This window comes from Cyrtonyx montezumae, unplaced genomic scaffold, assembly GCF_038088225.1.
Source record: "Cyrtonyx montezumae isolate F1298 unplaced genomic scaffold, pur_monq_1.0 scaffold_3, whole genome shotgun sequence".
Taxonomy (NCBI): Eukaryota; Metazoa; Chordata; class Aves; order Galliformes; family Odontophoridae; genus Cyrtonyx; species Cyrtonyx montezumae.
This window is the reverse complement of record NW_027072034.1, coordinates 3,470,059-3,486,790: the sequence shown is the minus strand read 5'-3', so window position 1 is coordinate 3,486,790 and position 16,732 is coordinate 3,470,059. Positions and strand designations below refer to the sequence as shown.

The window sequence follows — 16,732 nt, the reverse complement described above, 5'->3', positions numbered from 1 at the left end:
AAAACCTACTACAATTACTAATCCCTTGGCTTTCTCCTAATCTGCCTTAATGTTTGGGAAGTGAATCAGATGTTCTGAAAACTGTGATCAAATGTTATTGGCTTAGGTGTTGCTGTATGTACATGAGTGCCTCTCCATTACTTCACTGTCGGAGTATTTTAAGCATATCACGATCCACGCTTTAACAGAAAGGTTAAGTATAGACACACACTAAAATCTTTTGCTAAAGATTTACGGCCAGTCACTGTGTCTCCCATACCTATCTTGGTGCTTCATTAATCGAGGAAAACTTGAAACAAAGGAGCTTGAAATGTATGTCAGTAAAAATGTGCTCCCCCACAAAAAATGAGTCATCTCACCGAACTCTCTTCCGTGCAGACATATAACAAAGATCAACATCTGCACTATAAAAAGTAATACAATACTCTGCTTAAAAGTTCTTTACTGTTCTCAACATCATATCTGAGCAGACACTCTTAAGATGGTGAAACTCACAATTGGAACATAACTGCAGAGGTCTAACAGTATGAGCTAGGGAACAGACAAATATGCAAGATTTATGCACCACTCAATATTCTCGGTAGCTCAGAATCACGTAGTGAGGCTGTGATCTTATATCTGCCCATCCAACCACCCACCACCTGACTGGACTCAGCCCTGAGCTAAAATAGATGACCTATCCAGTAAGGGTTGACAGTCAGACTAGATGATCTTAGTGGTCTTTTCCAACCTTTATGATTCTATGATTCTATCCATGCACAGCTTATTTCAAACACAAGCACTTCATAACAGCATAAACTCACATTGTGTTGAAAATACTCACTTTTAAATGAATTGTAAGTTATTAGTAAAGTATGTACAGGCTAGCAATATTTTGAATGACAATTTTTTAAATATCACGACACGTGACTTGTCTGGGATATATACAGAGAGAATGAAATAACATAGCTGATGATGTCCAGATACAATTGCTGTCTAGAATCAAGCTTTAATAACATTCAAATCAAACACCAAATCTTTGCTGTGTTTAGTATGACTGTATTTTTCTACTTTGAACTATGCACAGACATAGTCATTACAGCTATTATTCATTAAAGGACAGAAAATATAACTTTCTGAGCTGTACACTTTAATTTACTTCATGACTGTCGCCAACTGAGTTTAGGATCCTCATAACAGTGAATAGAAAAAAACAACAACAAAACCTGACATGCAGTTTTACTTTGTTAGAATCTACAATAGTCCATAGTGAGAAAAATACCATGAAGAATATCTATTCAAGAGTTAGTTGCTAACTCCATTCTACTGAAATGGGGTCATTTAAAATGTTTTCCACTAGCAGTATCACTTAGCAATCAAAAGCACTCAGATTAAAATTCTCCCTTCCAGACAATAACATATAAACAAAACAGTGAAATTTGTAGTCCCCTTCATTTTTTTCCTTTAGTCTAAAGACTACAATCTTCCTTTTCCTAACTTTTATCTCTCAGTTCCCACAGCTACCAAAGTGGTATAGAATAATAATCCATGTCTAATGTGGTTTCAGAACAGACATGTTATTGCTGGTACATAGTAGTTCACTGGTTTTAGCAGGATATGAATTGTTATCTCATGTGCAGATACTCAGATCATCGAGGACACAGCTGCACTGCTCCCACAGTGTGCAGCAGTACCTAGGAACTTCCCCTATCATGAACTTTGCAGAGCACCACACAGGCAGGTAGAAACCCATCAAAGCGTGCCATGTTTGCTTACACATAAATAGATGCACACTATCTAAGAGCTATTTCTATTATGGAAAAACTGAAAGGGAATTTTGAAGAATGGAGACATAGAAAGGTGGGTTAAAAGTAGTCTTCCTTTACACGCCCCATAAAACACCAGTAATAAAAGACAGATAAAACAAGCCATATCTTCCCCCTGAGAGCAAACCCTGAACTGATAATTTTTAATTTAAATTTCTGGATGTTGCTTGTGTGAATTAAGTAGCTATTGAAAAGTATTTTTCCTTTCTGAATCTTTTCCTGTGAAGCTCTGACATAATCAGTACACTTTCCTTGTCTTTACTAATTACTAATGTTCTAATGAATACATAAATGCTTAAGGAAATTTAGTAATAAAAAAAAAAGATTAAAATGGAAACTTGATCTGAATGCAGTACATAAATTTAAATGCAGTGGCTCACATACAAAGTGTGCTCTGTGCTAAAACATCTATATTTATACATTAGATGAAGCAACTGGCAATCTCCTTTCCTGTTACAGCACCTAGATTTGCCCCCTTGATTAGGAAGCACTGTTAACAGAGGCAAAATGTGAACCGACAACAGTGCTTCTAAATGTACTTGTTCCAATGTTTTCATCTCTCCAGTACACTCCTTTCAGACAGACATTCACACTGTGGTATGGCTTGGGTTGAAAGATAAAGCTCACTTGGTATGACTGTCAATGCACTTAGCTATTTTTATGATGGGTGCCAGAGTCTGACCTGAAATTTCAGTTGGTGGAGGAAATCTGAACCTCTGTGCAAACTCTGCAAAATACTCAGTTAGTAAGTTCAGTTAATAAAGACAATTATTTTTTTTTTTACTTCATCTAATTCTTCTGGAAACAGAAAAATAAATAAAGACTTTAACATTACCTCTGCTTAAAGGCCTTTTCACCCATCTCTCGAGCAGCTCTCTTAACTTCCTCAGGAACAGCATCCTTTTCAGCTTGAGATATCTGGTAAACTTTATGGCCAGCATCCAGACGATATGGCCCACCCTTGCCACCTAACCCAGCAGTGTCTCTCCCACCTAGGATGAATTAAAGAATATGCATTCAGTAATAAATAAGAAAATATTTTCTTCAAAGCTTCCATTGTCATACCTATATATGTGGTTCAGAGAAATTTCCCAATTCTGAAAATAAATATTTATTGCCAAGGATATTCAAAACCAAATAAGTTATCATGGTACAGGAGAACCCCAATGGAATGAATACTTGTGTCTATAGTACTCTGAGACCGGATTAGTAACAGTGATCACAGGGTATAAAGGGGACTGTAAATTAAGTCTAGAACATACACTCAGAGCTCTTAGTCCTTAAAGCAATTTATTCAGAGTTTTCCCAAAACTGTTGACTGACATTATTTCCAAACCACTTTATCAAGTGATCACTATTACGTCTTTCAGAGTTAGAAGGCACTTTTGCCTATTGTATATGTCTACTATCTACATCACCTAAAATGCTGCTGCTACAGAAGTCTAAGAGAATGGCAAGGGACTCAGCCAGCCTAGCTTCTATGGCTGCAAGGTGCTGGTTCCCTACATGGGCAATGAAGAGACACAACTACAAAATGTCATTTAAGTAGAGATCTGCTATACAGAGTTAAAGCTAGGCACCAGGCACTGCAACTACTTCTCATAGACAATAAAGGCATTGAATAAAATAGCTCTAAGCAAAGAGTTGGGTTTGTGTATGTCTACTTTTATCTGGTACAGCATCTTCTGCAAACATCCTTCCAAGATGCATAAAAAAAGTAGTGAATGAAAACCTGTTCCACCAGCCCAAGTATTTCCACCAACATGAGGCATATTGTCTGGATCCACTTTTCCATGTTTGGGGGAGCTGACATCCAAACCACTGTCCCTCTGAATAGTTATCTGTAAAATAAAAATAGAGCTGTAAATATTTCTCATACCAAGTAAAACTACCCTTACAATCCAACAACAATCTATTAGATTTTTCACTCTGGTGCTGAGTGGCACATTAGACCCAAATCATATCCAAGAGTACCACCAAATTAAAACCACGCAGTGCATTCAGATATTAATCATGCTACAAAAATAAGCATTTATTGAATGATAACCAATGGAATTCAAAATTCCACTGCAGACAGGATCGTCCACAGTTTCAGTGCCTCTTGTAGTGTACGCAATATCTGGCTGTACATCCACTTCACAAACTTCATGAGTGCTCAACTACTGCTTCACATGCTCTACTGATGGGAAGATTGACCTTCTTTTCATTAACAGGACTAAATGAATGGCGTTCTCACATAGTACTCAAGTAATCCTTAACATCCTTGTCATGACTGCAAAAGTCTGTAGCAGTGAGTTTTCTACTGCAAATGACCATATAGTGACTGCATGTTCCCCACAGACTTACTGTAGAGCTGAAGACCCAACAGCTGTTGGATGTTCAGGACTGAGTCACTTTAGGCTGAGGTTTGATTTGAACGGGTGAGTGAAGGTAAAATTACATTTTTCCTGTTATGAACTCTGAGTCATGCAGTGAGTCTATGATTCATGTGTAAATGCCCATCAACTACTAATCTTCTATAATTTAATATCAGTTTACTATTATATGAAATTCAATGACATATAAAAGCAATGTCTTTAAGTCTAAACTCTATTATAGTCTTCGTTTTGTGAACCATAATACAGTCATATCTCTGATGAATTTCTGTATCCCAGTAATGACAATTTATTCTCTTCTCAGAAGTTCATTGGCATTACAAAGATTTTCACCAAAACTGTATAGTAGTTTAATCCTTGAACTCACTGTCTTGCAGACTCAACTTAGCACTGCCAGGAATTCCATGCTCTAACAACAGTGTCTTGGCAACTGATCGAAATAAAATTTACTTCCTCTTTATGGAATTGATATTAATTCAAAAAGGTACAATACATCCTCCACGAACCATGTCATTAGTGTAAAATCAAGATCTAATCTGTTAAATTACATTAATTTAACATTTGTATAGGAAGAAAGACACTTAACCACAACAATATGTTGCCCTTAGGGGCCTCTACTTTTTCGGTTAAAGAAATTTCTTCCAACATAAACATATCTTTTTCTGTACTACAGGACGATTTCAGAACTGTCAGAAACACCAAGGAAAAAAAAAAGCCACTGAACTTAGTTTATAGTAAGCTCTAAAACCAAAACTGTAGTGTCAGCATCATGAATTAAAACAAAATATTCCGTAAAAAGAAACAATAGAAGGATGGAAAATCCTTTACATTTTCATTCTTCTGGATTCTTTATGTAAAAAGGCACAAAGTTCTGCAACAGGAAGCTCCAAACATAATTCGTGACATTACTATGTTTTTGTCAAAATTTTCTATTGAAAAAAACCCAAAAACTAAATACTACTATTTTGAAATACAGCTATTAAAATTTTAGCAGTGAAAAGTTCTGAACACAGAAAAGCTTTGCTGCTCATATTAATTTCTCACTTACAAGTTGTTCACATATTTCTTGTAGATATGCATATGTTTCTAACATACACTTATTTTACAATAGTATTTCTCTAGTTAATGCAGGTATTCTTAACTTTGCAACAGAATATGGCTAATAGAAGACCTTTTGTTATAAAGCCATGTATGATGTTGTTAAAAGAACAACAGAACATCCAACATTCTACTTCTATTAAAACTTAAAAAAATGGCATGAGAAAGAGCGAAAAAAAGACAAATGGTACAACCTATCTCAGCTTAAGAATGTGTGCTCTTTCCTAAACTTTTTGTGCATAGTTAGTCGGGTAAAATATTTGAAAAATGTAAGCATACTAGAATGGAATAAAATCAGCACACGTGTAAATGTCAAGTCAGTGAATTGTGGCATACATCTCATTGCTTTTTTCAGGTAACATCTATGGATAAAAAAGGAACATTTTAGCAGGCAATTTATATTAACTCTGGATGACTTTCTCTTTTGTTTGTTTTTGTTCTGTTTTAATTTTCCATACATTCAGAATCTATGATAAATTAGAATACTGTAGAGCCTTTTGAAGAAAAACTTCAGGATTTACTCTCTTGGTTCCTCTTTGAGCACTTAGGTCACTGCTGGAATTGTCTACCTGTTTTTTCTCCTCCTCATCTCTCTTGCTTTGGAAATGTTCTAGGGCTATTTTACAGCTAACAATATCTCTCTGCTGTGAAGGTGCTTTTTTTCCTTTCCTCTAGAAAGTAAAAGTTAGATTAGTAGATAGTTCAAACAGAATGCAGATATATTTTAGAAAAAAAAAAATTAACCATAAATCACCATATCTGGACATGAAAACAAAAGAAGGATGAGGAAAATACTGAAGAGAAATTTTGGACAAATATATACTCTTCAGCATGACAGATAAAAAAAGATGGAAGAGATATAGATAAGTCACTCCTCTGAGAGTTGGAGGAATTCTCAACATTGGAACTGTTGCTTAGGTGGATTTAAGGGGAGGATCCAAAATTGTATTTTAAACCCACCAAACTGAAAGATAGCCAGAAAAAAAAATCCACTTTGGATAGAGAAGGAAGGGTAGAAAAAACAACTATTTAAAATAGTGAACAAGCTCAAATGTATTAAAGAAATTCTCTGTAACTTTTCCAATCTAGTCTGACTGGAATGTCTAAACCTACTGAGATTTCTCTTCCTGTTCTGACATTATTTTCCAAATACATACATTACTTACTTGCTCAAAAGGTGACCAGTTCCATCACAAATCCTTCTATCAACTTTGTTTCTTTCAGCAGTTTTGACTAAACTTTGCATTTTAAGAGAACTTAATGGCTTTATTCATTATTGTGGAGATTTAATACAGCAGGGTGCATATTATAGCAGGTAAAACAGCAGACAAATTCAGTCTATTAGCCTTGTGTTTCAAGTATCAGGTAAGAGTCAGAGTAGAACAGCTGGAAAAGCAGGGACATTTTCCCTCTAAGGCTTCCTTCTGATTTCCAAAATAACCATTTCCAACACATTGCAAGAATGTTTTAACTGTGCATTATCTATACTTGTTTATATATATTGGTGATTCATGATCAGAGAATTAAAGTACTTTTTCATTGCCTGTTTGGGCAGGTTCTTCCTCAAGAAGCAGAACTGCCATGCCCTGTGAGAATGCAAATGTGATTCTCATCTTACTCTCCAGAGCCTGCATTCTTAATAACCATCAGTGATCCTTGGCCCTGGTTTACAATCTTTTATTTGAGATGATTTTGTGGATGCAGACTCTGTAGGTGTTCAAAAGTCAATGAAATAAATAAAATAAAACAAACAAACTAACAACAACAACAAAAAACAGTGGTAAGAACAGATTCTAAAGGAATGAACTTTTCTGAATAAGTAATGGTATGAAGGAAGAAAGTAGAAGAAAGATAAGGAAGTGAAGAGAGAATGGCAAATACCAAGAACTGCTGATGCTTTGACTGTGTTTTCTGGCTTTGCCTCTTGCACATCCACTCACCCCCCACAGCAAGGGTAGCAAGTCAGGAACAGAACTTAATACACATTTTACATTGAATGAGAGATACAATTTATCTTAACAGCCCCCTCTATACCACTTCCTTCTAAGATACGCAAATGGGTGCCAAAAAGCTTTACATTTTATTTGGATTACCACTGGGGTTTAGGAGCCAAATGACTAAGACAAAATGATACAAACAAATTCACTTTGGAAACTAAATAATCTTATCATCCTTCATATAGTAATGTAAAGTAAAGAACACAGTTAAGCCCATAGAAGCCAACTACAGGATTTAATGTACTCTACAACACAATGACACCAGGTGTTTCACATCTGTGTTCTATTTATGCCAAACACCTATTAAATATATACTGATCTGCAATAGGGGCCACTATGAAGAGGATGCAATGGTTGGCTGCTTTTTCTAGATTTTAGCTGGTCAAGCAGACCATGGTAAGGGAATTAATACAGTGTACTAACCAAATCCTAGCTATCTTCAGAAGTGGATCTGCCATTTAACTGAATGAGGGATTGAATTCTATTTAACTTCAATTTAATAAACTGCTGGAGATAAAGGAATCACTGGCATATATCACTAAATGCAAAGCTCCATTTTGATACTTCTGTTATCTTCCAGAAAAAAAAATTCTCAAGAATTTCCAGATTTGGTGTCTTTCAACTTCCATTTGTTCAGTCTGATGAAAGATGGACTGCATGGGCAACACTTTCCTAGCAGCAATGCTGTCACAGCAGCTGTGAAATTGTGGGTCACCTCTGCTGGTGCAGTTTTACAAGCACAGCACGCAGGCTCTTGTTCATTGATGGTGAAAATGCATAGCTAATGGTGGTGACTATACTGAAAAAGCGCTTTGCAGCTGAGAATTTGCTCTATCAAATAGTGTTATTGTGAACTTTGTTGTAGTTTCCATGGAAATAAATAGGAGACATTACTTCTGAAGTGACCTATGTAAAATATTCTACATTTACATCAACATTTCACTCTAGCATTGCTTTCACAATTACAGCGCTTTCATCGTGAGCTCACAATTCATTTTCTTTTGATAACTTACAAATAAACCTACCAGGTGATATCAGCAAAACTGATCAAACTACCATATTTAGCTTGAGCTGGTTTTGTATGAGTGAACTTGGCATTTCAGCACCCACTGAACTGAAATGAAACTGAAAAAAATGTCTTTAAATAGAAATTTAACAGCTCAAGTGCAGTTTCAAGTAGCCTGACTATGCATTTATGTATCTCAGCAAGTGTTGCTTGATTGTATCAAGAAAATAATAGATGAGATAACAGCCGGTCTTCAGCTTGTCACATTTATATTCCAGTCTTGTTCAACATTTTCATCAATGACCTTGATGAGGGGATAGTGTCCACCCTCAGCAAGTTTGCTGATGATACAAAGTTGGGAGGATTGGCTGACACGCCTGAAGGCTGTGCTGCCATTCAGTGAGACCAGCAGTGTGCTCTGGTGGCCAGGAGGGCCAATGGCATTCTGGGATGCATTAAAAAGAGCATGGCCAGCAGGTCAAGGGAGGCGATCCTCCCCCTCTACTCTGCCCTGGTGAGGCCTCACCTGGAGTACTGTGTCCAGTTCTGGGCTCCCCAGTATAAAAAAGACAGGGATCTCTTGGAAAGAGTCCAGTGCAGGGCCACAAAGATGGTGAAGGGCCTGGAGGATCTCCCCTGTGAAGAAAGGCTAAGTGAACTGGGTCTCTTTAGCGTTGAGAAAAGAAGACTGAGTGGGGACCTGATCCAGGTTTATAAATATCTGAGGTGTGGGGGACAAAGTGGCGAGGTCAGACTCTTTTCAGCAGTGTGTGGAGACAGGACAAGGGGGAACGGACAGAAACTGCAGCACAGGAGGTTCTGCATGAATGCATGCAAGAACTTCTTTATGGTGAGGGTGACGGAGCACTGGCACAGGCTGCACAGGGGGGGTGTGGAATCTCCTTCTCTGGAGATATTCAAGACCTTCTCTGGAGATATTCAAGACCTACCTGTGTGACCTGGTGTAGGGAACCTGCTTTGGCAGGAAGTTGGACTTGATGATCTCTTGAGGTACCTTCCAACCCCTGTGATTCTATGATGGCAATAAAATAATTCTATTGGCTGACTTTTTTATGAGATATTTTCAGTGAACTATTCAGTACACTGAACATGTCTTAATATTCTAATTTCTCTGTTATTAGCATGTTTATAATAGCGCTTGTCCAATGTAGCCAGCAAAATACACTTGACAAAGTCAACTGAGATGAGCATCTAAGTAGGGCTGCTCTTCAGTCATTTAGGTTGCTTAATCTTCATAACTTTGAAGACAGCCATATTTTCAGCTCCTGTTCAAGTCTGTTAATAAACTGAAGTTTAAACTAACAGAAGTTATCTTTATCGAAGAGACAGGGAAACAGTTAGGGAATATCATTTCCTCCTTTATTTTCACAGTGGAAATTCTCTCAGTTCCTGAGAATATCATGCTGGAGATGGAATCATGAACTCCTGCTACCTTTGATACCCATAGCTCTGTTGTAGTTTTGTAAGTAGGACTCTCTAAAAAATGGGCAGGCCATGTACTTAGACTGAAGAGAAAGACAGGAAAAGAAGTCATGGTTACTGGTAAGAAAACTTCATTTAGACTTTGTAATCAGAGGTCAAAGAAGGTTGAGAATCTTTCTAACTTTGAATAGAAAAGTAATAAATGAGAGGCAGCTTTCTGTTTTTTCCCTGATGCAGTCTGAGATGCTTCTCTGAGATAGATCTTTTTTTGGCTGGAACCATTCTTGTCACTCTACCCAGTATATGACACGCTTCTGTTCAGCACACTAAGTTGGCTACAGAGTAAATGGTCTTTTAACAACATCAGCTTACTTCAGCATTCTGATCTGGCTAACTTCATTAAAATTCTGTAAGGCACAAGACGTGTCAGTGCTTCCCATTCAGGAGTCCTTGCCAGAAAAGCTCCTTTGCAATGCCCTCAGCAACAAAAGCTTGTTTCTGCTTGAGGACTGGTGGAAAAAGGATTCTAACAGGGGAGAGCTGCCCCATGCTTGGGAAAACAGAACTTTCCCATTAGTTTTAATGCAGCTGGCCTTGCCAGTACTAACTTGTATCTAGTATTCTTAAGCAACATATAATGCTTATTTTAGTAGTCTGAATGCATCTTAAAAGAAGGGGAAAATCAGGAAAAATATTGTAATTCCAAGCTAACATATTTCGGGTAAAAAGGGACGTAATATATACTTAAAAATATAGACTACAGTTGCATCCTCAAACTTCCTCAAATTATATTTTTCTTATCCCATTAAGTATTTTAAAACAGACCAGGCCATTCTCTTTACAAGATAACAGAGATAGACAGACTGATGACATAATATACACACACTAATGGGCAAAATGTTGTTATATAAAGCTCAAGAAAATAGGATCACAGCTGCAATGTTTACAGCTACAGAGAAATTTACATAGGAAGATTTTTCAGAAGAAAAAGCACGGATGCCCACTTGCTTTCACAAGCATTCAGTAGTAGTAATAATACTGCATTACTGGATGTTTCTTACTTTATTTAAAAAATAGGAAAAAGAATGCGTGCACTAAGGTGGAATATAGTTCACATGACATAGATGGTTAGCTTAATGTAAGTTAAATTGGTATAAAACAGATTACTATACATGATCAGACAAGGAAAGCAGACAGATGTAGGCAGGATCTAGGCTGCTTAGATCTCATTCTTCATTTACTGTTTTCATAATGAAGGGAAGAACTCTGCTAAGATACAAACTAGAAGATAACTAGTCCTTTCCTAACATTCTGGGACATAGAAGTAAAGAATTAAGTTGTTATTTTGCCTTTCTGTTAATATACAGTGTCATTAAACAAGGCATTTATAGTCAGTGAAGAATATGTGCTACTTTCCACACAATGTTCAAAGTAAATGTTGAACAAAACAAGCTCCAGATGCTTACATGAACATAAATACACTACAAATACTATCACAGAATCACAGAATTTTAGGGGTTGGAAGGGAACCCCAGAGATCATCCAGTTCAACCCCCTGCCACAGCAGCTCCCTAGCCCAGGTTGCACAGGTAGGAGACCCTATAAAGCAATTAAACTGTTAACATTTTCTTAAACAGCTTTCTTCCTTCATTAGCACATTGGGCAAAGATTGGGTATATGTCAGGAGATCACACAGGGAAAGAACAGGACAAATCTTAAACTTTGGTCCTTCATGTGATTTAAGAGATATTAACTTGCTCATCAAAATCTGGAAAATCCTCTATCATAACTATATGTTCTTATGAAAGTAGATTGACTTTGGCTGTAACAGAACATGACTAGTCTCTAGGTGAAAAAGGCATTAAATAATCCACCCCACAGTAGCACGAAGTACTAGAAAATGTTTCCCACAGCATGCAGAATGTATTTTAGCAGATGTGCAATAGATTGATTTTCCCTGAGATGAAACCACTGTTTCATTTTAGGTCCTTTCCAAGTCCCATCAACCACCTTAAAACCTCAGTGGTACCCTAGACTATTTAACAAGGCACAGAAACATTCTTTCCTCCAATACAATATTTTATCAGTAGCACAAATGTATGTATTATTTTATCAGAGTATATGAAACTTAAAATTTGAACCAATGAGTCTTTTTTGCACAGAAAGGTATATTCAGTACTAGGTAAAAAAAAAAAAAAAGTATGCAATACTTTCTGTCTTCAGTTTTACCCTTAAGTGAAAAAAAACCCACATTAATGGCACTGCAGTATAAAATACACTTATTAGGCTGTTGTCATTCATTTTGGTTCATTTTGGTTTCCTATCTTGTCTGCAAAACTTTTCAAGAATTCAAAATGAACTAATGAAGCTTCATGCATTATCTGACTCCACTGAACACTGCTATTTGAACTCAAATGGCAAAACCACTTAAAGCATCATAGCTTTAATGCAGTTTTGGGTTAGTAAAATAAATGTGAAATTACAGATAGGTTAATTTGTGTGGGGAAAGAAGTGGAGATTTGGAGAGAAATGCACAGAAGGCTTTATCTAGCCTGCAATGGAAGGAAGTCTTTATACACCAAATACAAAAATCCCACTATGCGAGATCCACAAAATGCAGCCATTGCTGGTGTAGGTCTTCATTTACTTCATTTGCTCCATGGCTTAAAATCTGGATAAACTAGATTAAGCAGTGATAAAATGTCATATATTTTCTTCTACCTAACAGATCCTTTTGTTAACACCTTCCATTTTCATTTCTTCTTATTGAAAGTTTGCATGTCAATTAGTTTCAAGTAAAAGATGTTAGGTCACCCACTAGCAAGTTTGATCAGAGCACCCAGTGTCTGGCTTTGTTATTTATCATTATTACTCCATACATCCTAACATCAGTAAACGGAATTGAGTTTCTTCTGGAGTACCTAACCAATCCACAGCTAGAAAGAGGAGGTATGTGGACATACTATGACAATAAGAAGTATTTTGGACAGAAAAATGCAGGACATTACATAGTCAAAACAAAGTTGAAAGAAAAAATTACAAATAAAAGCAGAAAAGCTGTATTTTCTACAGATCTAGGACCCTGTCAAATCTGTTCTTAAGAAACACAGATGTAAGTTATTAAAGATCAACTATTTCGTTTTGTGTTCTAAAGGAATCCTCCCCACTCTTCTTTTTTTAGAACTACCATAATAAATCAGATCATAGAATCACAGAATGGCCTGGGTTGAAAAGGACCTCAAAGATCATCGATCATCACACTTCTGCCACGGGCAGGGTCACCAAACACTGGACCAGGCTGCCCAGAGTTTAATCCAGCATTCTGGATAATCCAGGCATCTCATCTGGGCAATCTGTTTCAGTGCATCACCACCCTCTGGGTGAAAAACTTCCTCCTAATATCTAACCTAAATCCTCCCTGTTTTAGTTTAAAAACATTCCCCCTTGTCCTATCGCTACCAATCCATGAAAGCAATCGTTCCCCCTCCTGTTTACATGCTCCCTTCAGAAGAGTTACATTTTCTCTGCATTTGTTCTTTCATTAATTAGAGAACAAGTTTCCTAGGAGCAGAACCACCAGTATACATTCTTTTGTTCTGATGGCAGGATTTCACTCATGTTAGCAGCTCTAGCATGTAAGTCAGCAATGTGCACTCCTGCAGACTTTGAGATTTGAAGGCTGCTGTGCTGAGGTATTACATTTTCTCCCATGAGGACTGTGGTTTTTCAGAGGAGGTTCAGGGGAAGAAAGAGGAACTTTGTGCTGGATCAGCCTTCACTAACAGAAAGTTAAGGTTATTTCCACTCCCATTCTTTGTCTGTTCACCCTAATTAGTCTGGAAGAGCTTTAGGAAATGGGATGTATTCTAAAACTGTTTGCATAGTGCTTCTGACAAGCGCCTCATTTCAACTGAAGACATTTATATAAGAAAAAGTAGCTGTCGAAGAACTGATGATCTTTATCTGAGTTGCTTTACCAAGCAGAAAATTTTGGTGATGTGAACTTCTTATGCTCTACAGGTTCCTGACTGTCTAGTCTTGTGTTTCCCTACACACAGGGCCTTGTTCCCACTTTGCTAGAGCGAGTCAGGCTGTCCAGGAATGTCACAGAACTAATCCCACACCGTACCCCACGCTTGGCAAAGAAGCCCAAAACACCATCCCACTGAGAACTGTTAGACTGCAATGAATAGTTGAGGTTGGAGTGTGTGGGGCTCATGGATCTCAGCACTTCAAGTGCTACCAAACCCTGCAATCCAGATACTGACTAGGTAACCCTGTCATCTGTAATATTTCCAGTTTTTCACGGTCGTGTACAGGACTGCAGAATGCTCTCATATGGTTATTCCTAACTTATGAAAACATGCCACTGCATATGATTTTCATAATTTATGGCGTTTCTAATGACAGTGTGTGAGAGAAGACTAAAATCACCGTTATTAGCTCGCTTATGCCCTCATGTGGTCAGAACCACCACCTGGTCCACAGTGGGAAAATAACTACAGGTTTGATGGGAGGAAAGGACTACAGCACCTATGGATGCAGGTCATGCTTTTATTACACAGCAGGAACGGCAGCTTTAACCACTTCAGTCTTAACATCAGGATTGATTTTTGTTAAAATGTTCTAAAGTACAACGAAAAAGAAATATAAACACTCCAAAAACCAACAGCAAAATATATATGTATGTCAGTATAGATCAAAGTCGACCTTGAGCAGTAAATACAAGCAAGGTGGTAATACTGAGATGCCAGAATCAATTTATACTTAAGATAAATATTGAACCCCAAAAATAAATGTTATCAGGTGAACTTGCATTATCCTAAACTTTCATGTACAAACTGAAGTCTCAGAAAAGCAAAAGGAAAAGAAAGAATAATTTGGATAACAGCATAAATATTAACTCATTAGAAGGTGAATAAGTCCTCATACATATATATGTGCATACACACAAACAGTCGAGTGGAACACAAATAAAATAAACTAGGCTGTTTGAGAAAGGTAGTAAAGCATTCACTGCCTAAAGATGGCAGAGAATCAAACAACTACAGATTTTCTAATGTCAGTTCGAAGAAGAGAAATAGACATAAAGGAAATCTCATTTCCAAGATCTATCTATTTCCTTAAGTCTATAAGTAATAGCTTGCATATTGAGGATGGAATTTGGATCCAGGCTGCAGACAGCTCAAGGCAGGGATGTCCCTGATAAACCAGGTGTCTGCAGTTACCATTACAGTTGGTAATGGTATTGGTAGTGGTAATTACCCATACAGCTAGACATATAGGTGCCACGTGTAGGTGGCACATAGAGCCACATGTAGGTGGCTCCTTCAGGGTGAGCTCTTTGGGCTCTCTTGGTTATAATGGGAGCTTCTGTGTTTAGCTCAGAAACAGACACTGAAATGCCTGCAGGTCTGAAACTGGATCCTGTACCATCTCCTTTCTGTTACTCCTCGGCATTCCCAAGCACACCCAGAGCAAATCCACTTGAGCTGCTTGTGTATAAATAGGTACACACAAACACTGTTTAAAGCAATGAATTGAAACTGCTTTCCCCTGAAAGAAGTATATCTAGTGCTTCTTTTCATCTAATGATATCTTGAAATGTAGCAGGGCGTAGTGGACCGTGTGTATCCTCTGGAACACAATTGTTCCAGAGACATCCTAATACATCACAAAGGCTTGCAAAAGGCTGCATTATGTTTAGGCAGTGTGAGCATACATTTAGGTGAAAAATTGTAAGAAGGAAAAAGAGGTAATTCGTAAATGATCTAAGATTTTAATGAGACAGTTTGAAAAAGCTCTCTGATTTAGTAGAACTTGAAGCTGGTTTTCAAAGGTCCTAGCCAACAATAAACCAAGGCACAACTGCTATAAGGGATTTCATAAAAATGAAATCAACATATCAAACCTTGGCAAGACACTTGGGGTCTTTTTGTTATTAATGCTTAATTTTCACAACTGTAAAAGTGATTTCCAGAAACATACATGGAAAGCTCCTACATCATTTACAAAAACTCAAAACCAACCACACAACTTTTCTTCTGTTCTGTATAGTATCACTATGAAGGGATGAAAGAAACAAATCTACTAGTCCTTCAAAAAATTATGTGATGCTAACTCAGGACTAAAAGCACCATTACATTTCCGCCATTTTCCCTGCCCCTTGTTCTGATCATACAAAAGAGAAGTTAAACTGCAAGCATTGTTAATAAGCACATGAGCTGTCTTCAGTGATGCAACGATGTAGGCTGTCTAAGAGCTGGGACCTTCCAGAAAATGAGAAACATTGTTTTAGGATTAGAGCAGGAAGATGGGAAAGAGGAAAGATTTTTTTTTTTATTATTTGATTGTTAACTACTCAGGCAGATGAAAATACGATTTCTTCACAAAGATGGCTTAGGTATTTGAACATCTGTGAGGAAGGTCTGATATACTGCCAATGGAAAACCAGAGAGAGGAGTCCACAGACGATTAAAAGAGTTGCAATCACTGAACTCTGTAGGCCTTCGTCTATAAGCACAAATGGCAGAAAGTCAGCTCATGCATGCCTCATAATGCATCTTTTGCAGTCTTGCTACTGAAATGACAAGAGATTGTCCCTAGCTTTAGGATGCCATTTTGCATGGTAATATTCTCTAAATCAAAACTGCACATGCATTTTGAGACAACTTTTCTATAATTTTTGAATGTTTTTATGCACTCAAATGGTTTGGGTTTGTCCTGAGATTTTTTAAAACAATGACATTCTGAGTATTTCCACAGGACAAACATCCTGGGCAACAATTTATAGTAAAAGACAATTAAGTGTAATGAATATAGGTAGAAATGATTTTGCTAGTAATCACATGTAAATGAAAGACTATTTAGTTGCAGAGATTTCAGGTGCCTAAGGAGCACGATGCTTTTCTATCTACTGAAATCTCTCAAAATCTTTCTGTATTTAAAAAAGTGAAAATGCTCAACAATTAATGCATTTCAAACTGAGTTTATAACTTCAGAGAATCC

The 16,732-nt window shown here is 37.2% G+C and overlaps 1 protein-coding gene across 1 annotated transcript in view; it reads right to left on the bottom strand.

The window, feature by feature from the left end:
- Positions 1-16,732, bottom strand: part of VWA8 (von Willebrand factor A domain containing 8) — a 173,539-nt gene that overhangs the window by 19,064 nt on the left and 137,743 nt on the right. The window contains exons 38-39 of the mRNA XM_065743996.1: positions 3,538-3,646; positions 2,641-2,797 (exon numbers count right to left, since the gene is read on the bottom strand). Of these exons, the coding sequence (XP_065600068.1) occupies positions 2,641-2,797; positions 3,538-3,646 (266 nt within the window). The remainder of the gene's footprint in view (positions 1-2,640; positions 2,798-3,537; positions 3,647-16,732) is intronic.